Below are 17,302 nucleotides of genomic sequence, written 5' to 3' on the forward strand. Positions count from 1 at the left end.
TCGCCCACACTTTTGCCGCCACAGGCCTTTCTTCTTACACTCTCCCTCCAGCCCACAAGCAACACGGCACCGCCGTCGCCAGCCAATTTGTCTCCCCTCGCCTTGGGTGCTTGCAATCTTCTCTTCTCTCTTCTCGCTCCATCTTGTGCTTTTGGACTCTGTCGTTTTTCTGTCAGCGCGTCGTCGACTTCGTTTTCCTGCCTCCCTGGTTTGAACAATCTGACGCCGCTGTTCCGCTCGTGCCCGTGCTCGCCGAAACTCCTTCGATCGACAAGGCAGTGACGCTTCTCCCACCACATCACGACAAAACGACCGCAAGAGACAAAGCCCCGGTCCTCACCGACATCGAAAAAAAGAAGTCAGCATCTGGCATCTTTTTTTTTCTTACCTGCAAAGACTCTCGGCAACGATCATTGTTATTGTTGCTGACGGACGGAAGCGATCTCTATCCACTTCCACCGATTTTTCCCCTTTGACGCCCGCTGTCTGTACAGCCTGTCAGGATCTTCTGCAGTGCGGAGAGTTCCCATCATCTCATCAAAACAAACCCCCTTTTTTTGGCTCGCCTGCGCAATCACCCGCAGATAGCGAAGAAAAGATATCCCGGTTCAATTGATAGATACCGACAAGAAGCCAAGACAAGAACTTTGATTTTTGCAACGACCGGCGACCTTCCAGACCAACTGCAACCCCCAACTTGTTTTACTTACGGAGATTTCTGTGACTTTGACTAGCCATGGCACCTCCTTTGCAGTTCGCCTACCGAACCCAGAAGACCATTGGCGTCTTTGACGCCGCTCCGGTCTACGAGCCCCTTTCTGGGTTCACCAAGCCCGAGGGAAACCTGCGGTGCTGTGCCTACTCGCCATGTGGCCGCTACTTTGGCTGGGCTACGCCTGAGGCCGTCAGCGTGGTCGATACCACCAGCGGCCAGTCGGCCCTGAACCTGCCCATCACCAACGTCTACGAGCTCGGCTTCTCGCCTCTCGGCACCTTTCTCATCACCTGGGAGCGCCCGGCCAAGGATGAGGCTGGTGATGCCACCAAGAACCTCAAGGTCTGGCGCACCGTGGAGGAGGGCATTGATGCCTCCGCCAAGCTGCCTGTAGGCCAATTCGTCCAGAAGCAGCAGGGCAACTGGAACCTGCAGTACACTGCCGACGAAGCCTACTGCGCCCGTCTCGTCACCAACGAAGTGCAATTCTTCCAGAACCACGACCTCGTCACAGTTTGGAACAAGCTGCGTGTCGAGGGAGTTACCAATTTCGCCCTGGCCCCGGGCACTCAGCATGCCGTGGCTGTCTTTATCCCCGAGCGCAAGGTAAGCCTTCACCAATATATACTTGATTATCCAATGCTTCTGCTGTGAAATATCACCATTCTAACATTTACTTTTTTATTTAGGGAGCTCCCGCAGCCGTCAAGGTCTTCAACGTACCCGCATTCCAGAACCCTATTTCTCAAAAGACCTTTTTCAAGGGAGACAAAGTGCAGCTGAAGTGGAACAAGCGGGGCTCTAGCCTTTTGGTCTTGGCCCAGACTGACGTGGACCGCTCTGGCAAGAGCTACTACGGAGAGACGACCCTGTATCTGCTGAGCACCAACGGCTCTTTGGATGCTCGCGTGACTCTGGATAAGGAGGGTCCCATCCACGACGTCTCGTGGTCGCCTTCGTCTCGACAGTTTGGCGTGGTATATGGTTACATGCCTGCCAAGACGACCATTTTCAACGATCGCGGCGTTGCGGTGCACTCGTTCCCCCTTGGACCTCGCAACACCATCACCTTCTCGCCTACCGGCCGATTCGTCCTCGTTGCTGGTTTCGGCAATCTTGCTGGTCAGATTGACGTGTATGATCTGGAAAAGGACAACCGAAAGGTCTGCACCATCGAGAGTGGTAACCCCAGTGTGTGCGAATGGAGCCCTGACAGCCGCTACATCATGACGGCTACGACCTCTCCTCGTCTGCGTGTTGACAACGGTGTCAAGCTGTGGCACGTCACCGGTGGACTCATGTACAACGAAGATATGGTCGAGCTGTACAGCGTTCTGTGGCGACCTGCTACCGGAGAGAACATCGAGGGCGGCGACCCGCTCTCCCATGTTCCTGTTGCGCACGCGTCGGCGGCGACGTTCCTCAGCAACGTCAAGGCTCCGAGCAAGCCTGCCGGAGCCTATCGACCACCCGGCGCTCGCGGACTGGCCACGCCTCTTCACTTCAAGCGCGAAGATGAGGGCGGCACTGCTCACTTCGTTAGCAATGGAACCCAAAATGTGAATCAGAACGGCTTTGGTAGACCCAGACGTGGCGTCCCTGGTGCTGAGCTGGCTGACACCCCAGCCGTCAGGACTGTGCCTGGAGCGGAACCTGCCGAGGATGGCGCTGCTAAGAAGAACAAGAAGAAGCGCAGCAAGAAGAACAACCAAGGCGATGGTAAGCTAGAGCCCGAACCTAACGGAGGAGCCAGCCTTGCCCCGCCGCCTCAGGACCATGAGGGCCGCAGCCCGGATAGGCGTGGAGTTGCCGGCGGCAACCAGAACGGCCGCGGATTCAGGAGCCGCTCTCGAAACAACACTGGACCTCGTAGCCGAAGCAACACCCACCAGGGCCCCCGAGGACAGAATGGAAACCAAAACGGCCAGAATGGACATCAGCACCACCACTCCGGACCTCCTCCCAATGCTCCCACCGAACCCGCAGGATCACAGAATCCCAACGCCAAGAAGATTCGTAGTCTTCAGAAGAAGGTTAGGGCCATTGAGGACCTGGAGATGCGCCTTGCTGGCGGTGAGAAGCTTGAGGATACTCAGCTTAAGAAGATCCACACCAAGGCGTCCGTTCTTAAGGAGTTGGACTCCCTAGGTGGCGAGTCTTAGATGCATTGAACTGATTGGGTGAACGTGGAGGGGATATATCGGAGACTTGGGGTTAAGATCAGAAGCAAGAAATGGAATTTTTATTTATTTTTGTTTGTGGAATTGGGCGTCCCATAGGCCGGCATTCTCCGGCGGTGGCTTTTCATGGTATGCAACACTTCGGTTAAGGGCTATTACTGAGCGGCCAGGTTAAGAGAAAATCACAAGGATAGTGGCTGAGGGGACCTTGGGAATTTGGGGTTTTTTGTACACCGTTGCAACGCGAATCATTTCTTGGACAAGAAAGAAAAAGGAAAAAGGGATAATAATGCTTGCATCAAAGGACTCTCTCGCGCCACTGTTGCCGAGGCAAGAAAAGGTTTTTTTATTGTCGGTAAATAGTTATGGAAAATAGGGAGAACTATTTATACATGCCTGGTAAGGTAGGCGGTATTTTATTTCTCTGAGGGATTGCTGCCCTGGAATATTTAGATCCGTGGGGTTACGTCGACAAAGGAAAGGAGCCTGCTGAAAGGACGCAGGTGGTTGTTGGCAAAATGTCATGATGCATAATACAAAACGTACATGTTGAACTTAAGATTTTATTTATATGTGGTGATTCTTGGTATAAGCAGAGATGTGTGAAGTGTTTATCTGTCTATTATAATGATGGAGTGTCCTGATAAACCGTTTTGGATAAGTATATGTTCTATTACAATGATTATACTAGTCGATATTGTATGCTATCATGGTATGGAAGATGAGTCTTGTCTCTTTTCCTCCAACCTTGAATCCCCCGAGTTGGTCGCTTTCGACACTGTCTTTGCAAGCGATGATCTCTCTCCCAATCGCTCCCCGTATATCGCGCCACTGGCATTATAATATGAATGACCTTCCTCCGTACTAGCTATTCCAGTAAGCTCATGACTATCAGGGCCACCGTCATCACGATCCCTTTTACCGCTCCGATTAGATAGAGCTCTGCTCTTCCTCAAATCCTTCTCAAAGAAGAAGAACTCGAGGCCCTTATCGAAGAGTTCCCTTCCTGCCACGGCCAACAGGATTACAGCAGTAGTCTGGCCGAAATCCCACCCATTTTCATATCCGCCACCTTCCAACTTGCCCTGGTTGGCGGAGCGCAAGGCCAGCGCCATGTATAGATGGACGGGGAACTGCAAAAAGGCGAGGATGAGGATAGTATGACTCCAGCGAGCTCCAGACAGGGCAGCGGCCAACATGACGAGAATCATCCATGAGGCAGTGAACCCGACGTAAACTTTGTCGCTGAGCGGATGGTTGGCGTTGGGGCTGGTGACGAGATGAGAGAAGTAGCAGCGTCCCGGTTGTTGGTCCAGAGCCCAGTTGTCGAGGGCAACGCAGAGTAGGATGGTGAGGACGAGATATAGCGCGGCGAAGAGGTAAGTTGCGCGATGGCGAGGCGTGAAGTGAGAGGAGCGGAAACAGGCAAAGTAGCGAGTGAAGAGATGAGAGGCCCAGTCGTGTTCGTAAGATGAGCGATGTAGTCTTAGGTCGCAGTATGTCCAGCAAACGAGGGCTGCGGCACTTGAGACTCTGTAATTATGAGTGAGTTGGTTATATAAGGGAGAGAAAAGGGGAGAGAGGGCTTACCCAACGAAGCTGACAATATCAAACACCAGATGCAAATGATACGTATCAAGGCCGCCCCCGTTCGAAAAGGTAGAAATCATATACGACGTGCCAATGACCAGCTGGATGTCGTTGCCCACCATGAGGATGTCGGACACGCACTCGAGGCGCTTCTGCTCAATGGCATATTCGATGCTCTCGGGCGCGTGGCCGCCGTTAAAGGAGTCGCCCTTGGAAAAGAAGAAGGCCCAGACGGCGAGGCAGAGGGATATTACGGCTTGGCCGACAAAGCTGATGATGATCTGAGGTTGATTGCTTAATATGTATGGAAGAAGTGTTGTGATTGAGTTGATAAGAAAAGGGAGGAGAGGCGAGTGAGACTTACACCGATGCCGGCAATGTCTGATCTGGTTTCGCCGACGAGGATGCATTCTGGGGATGAAGCTCTTTGTTGGAGAGGAATCATGACACTTCTTTGGTGAGATTAATTCAAGTGGTGTAGTAATGACGACAGGTTTAGATGGAATGGAGGTCTCCTGCTTGAGCTATCTTGAACGGCACCTGAGCTTCGGAATCAGCATGAAACTTATCCCATAACTACCGCTCAGCTCTACACTAATATAAAGTGAGGAGGTATTTTCGCATAAAGAGAAAATCGATGAGGAAAAAGATCTGAGCTGCTATTGTTCTCTGGTATGCTCGCTTCTTCTGAAATTGAGGCTTGTTCATCTTTGCTTTCATTGGGCACTAGCTCACTAGAGGCGCAATGAGGCTCAAATGGAAACTCAAATTTGACTTGATCCTATATCTGTTTAGTGCCTCAATAGTTTCAATTTTAATTCTATTGTATTTAAAAGGTCCTAAATATTAGTAATGAGAGAGAGATTGGGGTTTGTAAGTGGAAGCAAGCAGTGACTCTGGGCGAGGTTTTTCATGTAAGACGGCTGGGTGGGATATCTGTGTGACTGCATAGGACACGGGAATTGGTATATTAAGATCTAAGCTATTCTCGAGAGAGATTTTTAGTTTAAAATTGCGACATGGTTGAACCGTTCCGTAGAGTAACAGAGGGTTGGACTATATATAGACATTGAAGATTCTGAAGACATTGAAGATAACTGCATTGCACAAGCTAAAGCCAACTCATAGACGGGTACAAGTAAAAGCGTATTCCACGCGTTTAATAACATATTATTGCGCCCAACCTCTGCATTCAAATGATATCAATTCAAATTGAAGAATTTTAGTGTTGTAAAACATCGCAAACACCATCATCTAGTTGTAAAGAGAAATAGCATTGCTCCCCAGAATTAGAAAAGAATAACACCTTGTCGCTGTTGTAATCAAATCTATCAGTTACTCTAACGAATGTAACGAAATAAATACACGTGTCTTTTTTCTTCAGTCTCTCGATTGATTAATTCAAAGCTTCCATGAATCTCAACAACTAGGCAGCAAATGTGAACCCACGGTAGTTTGCGTCAACCGCCTCTTGACAAGCATTGACATACGTGTGGAAACCTCCAAGACTCCAAAGTACATGTCTCCTACCATCCTTGGGCGCTCTAGGGGTATTGTGGTCGCTGAAAAAGTAAGAGTTTCCTTTGTGGAACACGGTTGCCTCTGCAATTGCGTTGCACTGCTTCACCCACTCGTCTTCGTTTTGTTGAATAGTATCTACGACAACTGGCTTGCCGGTCTCTTTCTTCGCCTTCTCGGCTTTTGCGATTAGCTGCGTGAGGAATTCGCCTTGGAATACGGCAATCGATGGGATGCTGGCGAGTGGTGTCTGGGGTCCAATCATGAAGAACAGATTAGGGAATCCCGCCTTGGAGACTCCTAGATAGGCAGTTGATCCTTCAGCGTACTTATCAGACAACTTGCCGTTCGGCCCGGTAATGTCGATTTCAGCCCAGCTGCCATCTTGTTCGTAGCCCGTCGCATAGACAATAACGTCCAATTCGTATTCCTTCTCTGAAGTCCGGATACCCTTTTCAGTGACTTCAATTAATGGAGTCTTCTTAAAGTTAACGACATCCACATTCTCCTTGTTAAAAGCTTCGTAGTAGCCAGCACAGCAGACAGGTCGCTTATCCCATAGTGCATCCGCCGGCGGAGTAAGCGTCTCACGCTTCTTGGGATCTTTTACAATGGTGTCTATCTTCTTTTGAATAAAGCGGCATACTTCTCTGTTTGCCGCTTCGTCTGTCACAACATCCGCGAATGTGTCGAAAGTCATAGAGAAGCCCCATACAGAGTTCCAAGCTGCCTCAAAGACTTTCTCTCTCTCCTCTGCGCTGACATCAAAAGTTTTTGTAGTCTTCACATCGTAGCCCCATCCGAGTGGGCACTTTCGAACCTTGGTCCAGATGTCGTCATAGGTCTTATTCACTCTGTCCCTGTATTCAGTTGGGACAGGGCTCTTACTATTAGGAACCACGTATTGCGCCGAGCGTTGAAACGATACTACTTGCTTTGCCTCATCTGCAAGGCCGACAAGAATTTGAGCTCCTGAAGAGCCGGTGCCAACAATTCCGACTCGTTTGCCTCGCATATCACGATGCTCAGGCCAAAGTCTGAATAATTAGCGGTGGTTCTTATCTTGTTGACAAGTGCTATTTAAATAGCATTTGCTTCAAGTAGTAATAAAACTAACCCTGTGTGATATTGTTCACCTTTAAACTTGTCCTGCCCAGGAAAAGTAGGCCAAACGGTTTTATTAAATGTTCCCACAGCAAGAATTAAGTATGTAGTCTTGAAGCTTTCACCAGTAGAAAACTTAACCGTCCACGCACCTTCATTAAAAGATGCAGACTTGAGCTCAGAGGAAAAGTGTATATGCTGCCTCAAGTCATAGTGATCCACAATATGCTTTAAATAGCCTTGAATTTCTTGTTGAGGAAGAACATGGGTTGGCCATGGATAAGTCTGCAAGTTATCTTTATCCCAGCTAAATCTGTAGAGTTCACTAGGAGTATCGCTGGCTGCATTCTGGTATTTGTTCCAATACCAGACACCGCCAACTTCAGGGGCCTTTTCAAATAGTTTTGCTGATACTCCCTGTTGTTGAAGTTGGTAGAGAGCGCTGATTCCTGAGAACCCAGCCCCAACAACAATAGCATCAAGCGACTGCATCTTGCAAGGCAAACAATGATTTGAGTAAGTTGATACGGGCTGTCTAATACGGAAAGTACTGATAATACTCCTTAGGCCAGGAGATTTGAAAGAGCAGGCATTGGTATATATATACTTATAAGGAGGACAAAGAGAGCTAGTGATTTGTCTTGATTAAGTAATAATATTATGATCCTAAAGGACTATATATGCCATCATAAACTGAATGTACATCATTTTCTACAACACGTATTTACCCAGGCTGGACAATGGCAGCATGCCCTTGAAGGACTATCTACCTTGATAAAACTTAACTGTGGGTCTTTTGTTATAAGATATTATTACCTGAATTAGGCAATGATAATACAACCCTAAGAAACTATTAAGCCCTTGTAAATTCGACTCTTAAATATCCACAGCGGGAAATCTCAGCTTATGTAGCTTATAGTGGCAATGCAAGACGGCTAGCAAATCGGAATTAACATGCTCTGTTGTTACCGATTGATAACAGTCAACCCAAACAACAGCTGCTGCATGATACGCTGCTTAGCAGCATAAAACCGGGCGGGCCTTATTTTAGCTCCTTTTACTTACCATAAGAGATTTAAAGCGTAAGACGGATAGGATTCAATCCTGCAACCATGATGCCGTATACACTCGCAGAATTCCACTGTAGATTCTGATGATCATCCCTCCATTATTTACTACAATTAGCCAAGCGGATAATAAAGGTAGTTAGTGAAATCATCCGCACTGTAATCTCTACAGTCAAGTTTTGCAAGGGAGCAGGGAAGAACAGTCTAGCGTCTAGTTTGATCTTTGCGTCAACTAACGTATAACAGTGATAATTATAACTGTTAGTATGATACTTTTTGTATATATATACATATATATATAACAAGAAGATAATAAAGTATAATGATTACAATTTGCTTCCTTTTATAAAAGTGCACTATCAGTATGAACTATAAGTTTAAATTCCTTGGTATCCTGTTTATATACTATAGAGTTTACACAAGTATATAGTAACAAGCTATTTTTTTTATTATCTTTGACAATTATATTAACAATCGCTTAGTCATTAAGTAAGCGAGCAGTATTTATATGCTTATTTTATATATATTATTAAATATTAGCGTACAATGGCGTGATTGGTGTATCGGCTTCTTATATCTGTTTGCATAAGCCGAAGGAATCCGCCAAGATAACATTGCCGGCTATTTGATACACTTCATATTTAATTTATTTGCATCATAAATGTAAGCCGGCTATTGAGTGCATGACGCAGGTCCGATGTGACGTCGAATATGAGCCAACATGACTGTGCTGCTTACCGCCAAAACTGAATGTCAGAATTAACAGGCCTCTCTCTCCTTTGGTATGCACTAGCCTTAATCAACCTCAAGGTAAGATCTGATCTATAAGCAGTGAGGAGAAGAGAGTGAGATTCTGCACAGGATTTATCCTCCGCCCAGAATATCGGAGATGGCAGGTACGGTGCGGCTATAAACGCCGGGAAAAAAGGATTGTTAATAAAAAGAAGACTTGGAAGGTTGGGTTATCACGAGCTGTTTACTCCATAGCAAATCTAGAGTTGTCAGAGTGGTTGTTATATAGAAGATTTATATCAGGATGAGGGAATAAAGTGAAAAAGCTCAATTCATATGCAGTTATATATATATATACTAGATAAGAGGTTTCCATAACAGTTTTTATCATCCCATTACGCCATTATAGCAAATGAGTAGACTAATAATTACAATTGCAGCAATTGTCATGGTGAGATCAGTTGTGTATAAGGGACCGGGCCGTATCGTACTAATCCGCAAGACATCCCTTGCAATCAATACCCTAGGAAAATATCGAGAGATACTGGTGAGATATCTAATGCTTCCCCAGTGGATTCCCGAGATATCTCCACGATTTTTTTTTTCTTGGTTTTCCCTGCGTATCAGTTGTCTTGTTGAGACACATGGGAACTCTTGCTTGAACAATACGGACTATGTGAAGATATTTGCTTAAAAAGTGTACTTCTTATTTTGGCTGAAATATGTCCAAGAATGAAAAGAAAATATTGAAAAAGAAAATGATATGTAAAATAATACTATATTAATATATAGCTCAAGTTACATCGTATATAAGGAGGATTTGAGAGCACATCACTTTGTAGATTTCAAGGATCCAGTATCAGTCCACCGAACCCTGTGCACGGACTAATATCTGTCCGAATAAGAACTTTAATCTGTGTCTGTAATTCGTAGAAAACCAGGGACTCGAAAAACGATCATCACAGAGATATATAATACGCGCAAACTGATCGTCGCTCTTGTATGTAATAACGCCTCTAATTACACTAAAACGCATAGTACATTCATTTTGCAGTCTCTACTATTTTACAAGCCACTTGGACGACTCAGCAAAGACAATTAAAGAGAGAGAATTTCGCTCCTCCGCCTGTAGCCAGTTGGCAGGGTTTGCTTTGGTTCACTTTTATATAGACACACCCATCCGCATAAACAACTCCACTCACCACTCACCAGCCACGCGGCAAGTCTTTCCAGTCCCCTCCCTCTGTAGTCAAAAACTACGGTACCTACAGAAGGACGCGCGCAACTCCAGCTCGCCACAGCCCTAGGAAACCTCCGAGCTCCTCGACCTTGCCAGCCACAATAATCTCGGGCTTTGATTAGGGTGCCGTTGGGCTGATGGAACACACATGCGTCGGGCACAAAACATGTTCCCTAGTAGCAAATACAAGAGAGAGAGAGAAAAAAAGAGGCAGCTTCTCAATGTGGCTCTTCTGTTTCTTCTTCTGAACCCCCCTCTCTCCACCCCTGGCATTGGACCCCGCTAATCACCGAGAGGGACCCGTCCAGAGAAGAAAAAATCGAACAAGCAGACAAAAACACAGATCGCAGATGTCTTTCGCCGATGGCTGCCAGCAGACGCAGCGAAAGCGATCGCCTTTCGCGGCGGAACTAATGCATGGCATCGAGCTACACCACGGCCGCTGTGTCCACATCAGCCGAAAATAAGAGGAGGGGTGGGAAGCTAATAGAGAGAGAGCGAGAAACGACAGCTATTGGAAAAAAAAAAAAAGAAAAAAGAAAAGTGCTAAACAAATACAGTAGGTACTAGGCAAGGCTACATGACAGGAAAATCCACATGTAAAATTCGTTTGATACGGAATCATCTATTCCTCCATTGTAAAAGTACGTGCGAGTGGCGAGTTTGCCGTGCGCTATTTTTTCTTCCTTCTTCTCGCGTGCCGTGCCTTACCTTGTCTTGCCTCTATTCCCACAAACTCGGCCGTTGTTAGGCCGCGCTTAGAGCCAACAAACGGGAAAAAGTGGCCTCTTTCGGGTTTCCCTCAGGATCTGGCTGCAGCTGATTTGCCGGGCTTCGCTAAACGATAACCATGCATGGGGGTTTGCGACGAATAAGGCTCATACGAATATGTGATATCGGAATACTACTCTTGTCCATAATCTTCGCAGCTCGTATTACTAATACGAAATGTGCTCTAGATAGATACGGTGCTTGTTCATATACGGTATTCCGAACAACGTCAGAGAGTTTCTCCAGCATGATATAAGCGGAGACCTTGACCTGTAACGTTGAATCTCAAAAAAAGAACTTGACTTTTCTCGTAAAACAAGCATTCCGGTGGATGCGCCCGCCTCTCCTATGAATAGTAGCATGGAAACCAAACTTAGCACCCTCGGGAAAATCCACATGGCTTTCTTGTCTCAATACCGTAATTGATTGACGGTGGATACTTTATATAGAAAACACGCCGTTTCACACCCAGCCCATCCTGTGGTCATTTTAATTAAACGTTGTGCTTTTCGTTTTCCTTTCTCAACTAGTACCGCTAGTATTTACTATACAGAATGAGAAATCCCTATTTTCAGGACAAGGGGAGAGGCTTAATTACAGCACAATGCACACCTCGTAGTGACCACTGCCACTTTTGCGGAGCTATTGCTGCTCCTTGGAATCTTGCAGTCCACAAGGAAGACTGTCATGTATCTTTCCCCCCTTTTGACAAACTCAATCTCAAATCCCGCTCTTTAAACTTTCTCACCAAGCAAAAAACAGTAATCAACTAGTATAAGCTGCATACAGGTATTGCTTCTTTCAGCAATCATCGTGTTCGGTACTCGGAGATGGCAACTGGCAGTTCAAACGTCTCCTTTTAGCCCGACGAGGATCGTCCGTAACTAGGGACATTGGGTTAGCTAGTGCCACTGCGAGGTTAAGATGCTGCTTCGTAGATGCCTGCCAAATGCCTGTTCAGGGCCTGCCGGGCTATTTCCCGCGTCGATAGGGCCCCGTTGGTACCTGAGAGTGGATTTCCCTAGACAGAAATCAGAAAAGATGGAACAGCCGAGTTCGATCTAGCAAATCCAGGGACCAGACAACCAACCGTACCTCATCAAGAGTACCAGACAAGCAATACAAGGTGCAAAGTACCTGTACTGCGTCGGAGAAGACTTCTCTCTCATCTCTCTGTTTCCTCTCATAGGTTCAGACAATAAGCCATTATTATAAAGTCCAAAATGTCAATAGGCATAAAAAATGTATAATGCTGCGTGTTTGGTCATATTCCCATTAGGTTACCCAATTCCCGGCATAGAGCTAAATCACTATTCAATGCCTCTTCCTACCCATAGCGTGTATCATCCATTGTATACCAACAGCCTGCCTCCTTTTCCCCGTTATTATAACTCAAAGTCAAATATACTATCCCCAAAAGATGATATTACTCGTGTCCTATCCCGGCTAAATGCGTATACAACCGGACCCTAACCATTCCATGAAATCGATAAAAAACAAATGAAAAGGGGAAGAAGAAGAAGAAGAAAGAAGGAGAAAGAGAGCAGTTTGTCGAATAATGGGGGCTCGGAGGGGGTATTCGAATGCAACAAAAGCAGTCATATATCATCGGCCCACTCCCGCCCAGCAGGATGCGAGTAAATAATACTGTATCCTTCCCATAGCTCCTTCGAAGTAAGATATGCAATTATTCCATCATAAACCCAAGCGCCTTGGTATCTTTGAAATTATCGTCAACACCGTCCAACGCCAGCACAGTATCCTCCTCCAAAGTCCATCTCGCTTGATTGCTAAATTCCTTAAGAAAAGAAAAGAAGAAAAGAAAAAGAATGAAAAAAGGATTCACGCTTTTCAGCAAATCAGAATAAGCTTAGTAAATAAGCCTGAGAATCAGGCCCGTTGTCGATGGAGACGCTTCGGGTGCGTCGTCAATCGACATCTCCCACTCCCGTTTCATGTTTGGCTGTTCAACCACTTCTTCAATCTCCAGCTGCATATCTTGGCCCTCTTTTAGCTCCTGTACTACTTCATCATCCACTTCGACCTCTATACCAATCTTTGTCGCATGTACTGTTCGAATAACTCGAGATGGGTCGAGACCCCACTTGGCGGCGATCTGGTTGTTGAGTTCTGGTAGTGTACGCGCAGAAAGGTAAATCGCCCTGTGGTATTCTTTCTTTCCAGGCTCCGCCTGTCCTACACGGGCAATGTAGAAGCATGCAATCGGTTTCGCGGGTCGTTCAGGGGGAGGTCGGTAAGATGGGTCGACGCCCAGGGCTTCAATCCAACCACTCAAGGTACCATCGTCCTCTGTTTTGCTAATTGTAGTGGGGTTTTCTACCCTCTTGACGCCGGTCGAGTCAAAATTCTGCCACTGGACGCCAGAGCCGATAACAGATGCTTGAGATGCTAGAGAGAGAGAGCTTGGAGAGGGAGACACCAGTGAGCCAGCTACAGAACTGTGGGTGCTGCGAGCTTGCCAAATGCTTCCTTCGCGCAAAAAATCTACCTTGCCAGACGCCGAGTCGCCCTGTAGCGATACGGGGTGTAGGTCAGGGTCGTCGAACTCCTCGCCCCGTAAATACAAAACGCTCACTGGCCTCGTACTTGTAAACATATCTTGAAGTGTCTGCAACTTGAATTGTAGATCTTCTTCCAACGAGAGCCGAGGAGCTGCGCCACCAGCAGAGCTAGCTGAAGACATAGACCAAGTTCTCTTGTGTTTGTGTATCTTGCCGGGCATCCCTGCTTTGCCCAAGCCGCTCATTCTTTTTCGTTTGAAATCTTTTAGCCCACTCTCAGCTTGCGCGATTTGCTGCTTGAGCTTATCAATCGACTTTTTCACATGAGCTACATCGTTAGACAGCTTTCGCTCAGCACCGTGATCCCTGAAAAGCTTGACTTTGCAATAGCAAATCTCAGGAATGGCCTCCGGAGGTGAGGGTAGCTGATCTGAAGTAAAGAGGCTGGTCTTGGCGCAGAGTCGTACAGGAATGCCTTTGACACCTTTTGAATGGCTGAAGTCCGTTGAGAGAAAATTGAAGCGAACAGGAATATTAGCCTCAGCGGCTCCATTCAAGCCTGGAGTCCAGATAACAGAAAAGCAGTCAAAAGAGGACGATTCCAGCTCTATCCGAGTTCTCTTATCATCGCCTTCAGCGGGCTGGCCAGCTTCAACATACTCCACAGCTTGCAGCCGGCCTCCTCTTTGATGAGCTTCGTTTGTCCCTCTTCCTTCTTTCCACAAGCTCCAGCAAACTCCCGGTTTTTGTCGCTGATGTTCGTCTTCGAATGATATGCGCACATAGGTCCTATATCGGGTACCGGGGCTAACCGGAGGATGAACGCCCGTATCCACGACAGATAAGGTGTATGCTTGCCCCTTATTCAAGTAAGTGACCGGAATCTCGGTGGCATGCTTTACCATAGCTGTTGGGGCATTCAAGGTCGAGTGGAAACGGAATTTTTCGGCGGCGGGCGGAAGAGGTTGGACATTTTGCACTACTGCTAGTTGCTGTGGATGTAGCGCAGAGGCGATCGTCGGCATTCGTTCATCTGATGGATCCGAGTCCATTGGGGATCCATCCGGCTCCATCGTTTCGTATCCTGTATCGTGATGTACAAACTCGGACGGCACAAACGCTTGTTGCGGAGGTGGAGGCGCCTGAACGAAAGGATCAAATGCGGTAATCGGATGAGCTTCCATCGCAGGAAAGCCTGTCAGATTAGAAACTTCAACGCTAGGCTGTATGATATCAAGTGTCGTGGGTACCGATAAAGGAGTCTCTAGACCAGTACTAAGAGCCATGCTATGAGGAGGTTGCATCTCCATTACTTGCGGAAGCAAAGTGCCAGATCCTCCAGGAGTAGGAGGATAGTAGGGTTGAGCAGTGGCGATACCGGTACCAACAGGGACACCGGCAACAACGGGCACACCAGTAGCAACGGGGATACCAGTAACAACGGGAATCCCGGGGGCACCAGGGACACCGGTAACACCAGGAGTGAGAGGGTTGAAAGTGAAGGCATTGGCGTCTAAGAGAGATGGTGTAAATCGCCAAGGGTCATTGACAGCCCGAGGTGTTGGGTCCATATCTCGAAAGGCTTCATTTTCGATATGTATTCTATCATTTTCCTTGTTAGCACTCGAGAGTGCCAAGTTGACTCAAATAGTGTTGAAGAGTTTGATCATGTCAAAGGATAATAGAAGGATAGTATCGCTGTGAAGCGCTGACTTTGGATTGGAGATGAAACTGCCTACCTCTCGTGAGTCGGTGCGTTGATAATAGGATTGAAAACTGCTGTTGTTGCCTGGGAAATGGCTGGAGCGGTAGGTTCTGTGACTGCGGTAGAGACTTCTGGGAACTGCTGCCTGAAATCTGCCAACAGTTCGTCATCGGGTTTCCGCGCACTTGTTCTATAGTGAACATGCAACGTTAGTAAATTATTGTTCATGGGAATGAATAAATCGAGATGGCGCATCCCATAATGATGCTAGATTTGTGAGAAGCCGAGACTTGGGAGTAATATCAAATCGGTTCATAGAGACGCCTGGGAACAGCACATCCAGGAGACAAATACGACGATTCCGGGAGGCGACATAGAGGACAAATGAAGAGTCGCCATACCTAGAACGAAACATGTTTGTTGCGGTTTGAAGCGTCTGTGTGCACACAGACGCTTATGAGAAGTTGAGAAGGTGAGGGTTGGTTCGATCTATCGTGATCCTATCGCCTTCTCTTTACACATAAATGTGTCACTCACTCCCGGCTGCCTCTAAGGAGTCGTCGCAATGTACAGGCAGTCGAACTACTGATAACTAGGGTGCACAGGCGTGCCGCATAAGGTGCTTCCTTCAAGGGTGGAAGGGGCGAGACGAGGATATCGAAGCGCAACAAAACCGTACGAGTTGGTGGTCGCCGCGGTCTACATCCACCACCACAGAGCTCTCTGCCGCTGTAAGCACGTTGCTAGAAGAGCGGAGGCTCTCGAAATTGTCGTAGCCGTCAAAAATCTCAGACTGCCAGGCTGGTGATGCTTGTAAGTCGTCTCCTCGTCGGTTTGCGGCGCGCCGGGCGGAATGAAGGGGGAAAGGAGCGACGGGGATGGCAAAACGGGTATAACGATGGTACGAAGTGAAAAGAAGAAAAAGTATGATGGCCAAATGGGTGAGCAAAAGATGTTGCCTCGAGGCCCCGTCGCCTGGTGATGGAGGCGCTGGGTCGGTTGTGTATTAATTAGAGACGCAACTGGTGGCGGGGCCAAGCTTCCGATCTTGGTCGCTTTTTTCCTTAGCAGCAGCAGGCCTGATGTTCTGGACCGTCTTAGGCGTGGAGCCCCTGTGCTGTGCGTGTCTTGCGACGCTGTGGCTCGCTCTTGTCCCCTGCTGTGGCTCCGTGCTTTGGGGGTGGCCTGGAGAGTTTTTTTGCTGGTGCTCGAGGTGATTTTTTGGTGTACTGGGGAGGGGGTGCCGCGAATTGATGGCTGCATGGGGCAGATGCGACAGCGGATCGAAAAGTCTGTGGTGAATCGACACACCCCGAGGAGCGCTCCTAAGTTCGTTAGCGGTAGCCCCCCGAGGTAGCTTTATGCAGTGCTAGTCCCAGGGAGTTAGTGTTGTCGATGGAGAATTGGCTTTGGTCGTTATAGCTTACCTGGGTGTTAGCAGCTGCTGGGGCAGTAGTGGCTGACAGAAGACTCAGGCACTCTGTGAAGGTCTCGGTATGTGGGTGTTTGCAAAGGCCGCCATGGCGCCTAAGCATTTTGCCTCATCCAATCACCTCGGCAGACAGGATGAGCAAGAGGAGGGGTCTCGGTATGTGTGATATGAAGAGAGAAGGCGAGGAATGGCTGGAGATGGAGCAAAGAGGGGGAGAAAGAAAAGAAGAATCAAAGAAGCTTAATCAGCACGGGATATAGCGCCTGGATGACAGGTGCGGCAGAAGCTCTTTCTCATTCATGTTCTTGATCTCTAGCTCTTGCTCTTTCTCGTGTTCTTGCTCCTTCTCCCTCTTGCTCCTTCTCCCTCTTGCTCGTGTACATACTAGGCAAGTAACGCCGGTGCAGGTACCTGGCTGCATGCCAAGAGAGAAGGGCTGGTATTGGTACCAGTACTACCTAGTAATGCCTTAGCAGTGGCAGCACCGCGTTTTGGATAACGCTTTGATTTGATGTCCTGCAAAGTACAGGGCATTTTCACTATTGCTGCTGTCACTTGTACTACCTACTGTCTCTTCTGGGTAACAACATAGTACGTATGTAATTCTACCAGCAGCCCAAAGCTGACATGAGCTTTGAGAATGCATGTGCCGCACCGCTTCTCCTGAAGATACTTGCGTCAATCAATGCATGCTTGCAGATACTGTAGGTAAGCCCATGCCTCGCT

General features: G+C 47.6%; 5 protein-coding genes across 5 annotated transcripts; 2 read left to right on the forward strand and 3 right to left on the reverse strand.

The window, feature by feature from the left end:
• The first annotated feature begins 518 nt into the window (after positions 1-518).
• GGI43DRAFT_69357 (translation initiation factor 2A) lies at positions 519-3,068 on the forward strand. Its single transcript, XM_083210160.1, has 2 exons — positions 519-1,321; positions 1,405-3,068. Exons 1-2 carry the CDS (start codon positions 737-739, stop codon positions 2,875-2,877), a joined length of 2,058 nt encoding a protein of 685 aa, XP_083059762.1. The 5' UTR covers positions 519-736; the 3' UTR covers positions 2,878-3,068.
• A 534-nt stretch (positions 3,069-3,602) lies between these two features.
• GGI43DRAFT_427936 (uncharacterized protein) lies at positions 3,603-5,095 on the reverse strand (the record flags this gene model as incomplete). The annotated part of the gene is made up of 3 exons (XM_083208891.1): positions 4,850-5,095; positions 4,486-4,766; positions 3,603-4,428 (listed from the first exon to the last, which is right to left on the reverse strand). The coding sequence occupies exons 1-3, from the start codon at positions 4,928-4,930 to the stop codon at positions 3,603-3,605; spliced, it is 1,188 nt and encodes a 395-aa protein (XP_083059763.1). The 5' UTR covers positions 4,931-5,095.
• Positions 5,096-5,911: 816 nt separating this feature from the next.
• GGI43DRAFT_427939 (flavin-containing monooxygenase) lies at positions 5,912-7,638 on the reverse strand (the record flags this gene model as incomplete). Its single annotated transcript, XM_083208892.1, has 2 exons — positions 7,121-7,638; positions 5,912-7,040 (listed from the first exon to the last, which is right to left on the reverse strand). The coding sequence occupies exons 1-2, from the start codon at positions 7,597-7,599 to the stop codon at positions 5,912-5,914; spliced, it is 1,608 nt and encodes a 535-aa protein (XP_083059764.1). The 5' UTR covers positions 7,600-7,638.
• A 1,192-nt stretch (positions 7,639-8,830) lies between these two features.
• Positions 8,831-9,676, forward strand: GGI43DRAFT_407013 (uncharacterized protein). The gene is made up of 2 exons (XM_083206191.1): positions 8,831-8,956; positions 9,007-9,676. The coding sequence occupies exon 2, from the start codon at positions 9,319-9,321 to the stop codon at positions 9,598-9,600; it is 282 nt and encodes a 93-aa protein (XP_083059765.1). The 5' UTR covers positions 8,831-8,956; positions 9,007-9,318; the 3' UTR covers positions 9,601-9,676.
• A 2,977-nt stretch (positions 9,677-12,653) lies between these two features.
• GGI43DRAFT_69407 (CP2 transcription factor-domain-containing protein) lies at positions 12,654-15,701 on the reverse strand. The gene is made up of 3 exons (XM_083210161.1): positions 15,546-15,701; positions 15,179-15,334; positions 12,654-15,041 (listed from the first exon to the last, which is right to left on the reverse strand). The coding sequence occupies exons 1-3, from the start codon at positions 15,557-15,559 to the stop codon at positions 12,788-12,790; spliced, it is 2,424 nt and encodes an 807-aa protein (XP_083059766.1). The 5' UTR covers positions 15,560-15,701; the 3' UTR covers positions 12,654-12,787.
• Between the last annotated feature and the right edge of the window lie 1,601 nt (positions 15,702-17,302).

Source organism: Trichoderma evansii, assembly GCF_050947405.1.
Source record: "Trichoderma evansii strain SZMC 28006 chromosome Unknown GGI43scaffold_12, whole genome shotgun sequence".
In the NCBI taxonomy this organism is placed as follows: Eukaryota; Fungi; Ascomycota; class Sordariomycetes; order Hypocreales; family Hypocreaceae; genus Trichoderma; species Trichoderma evansii.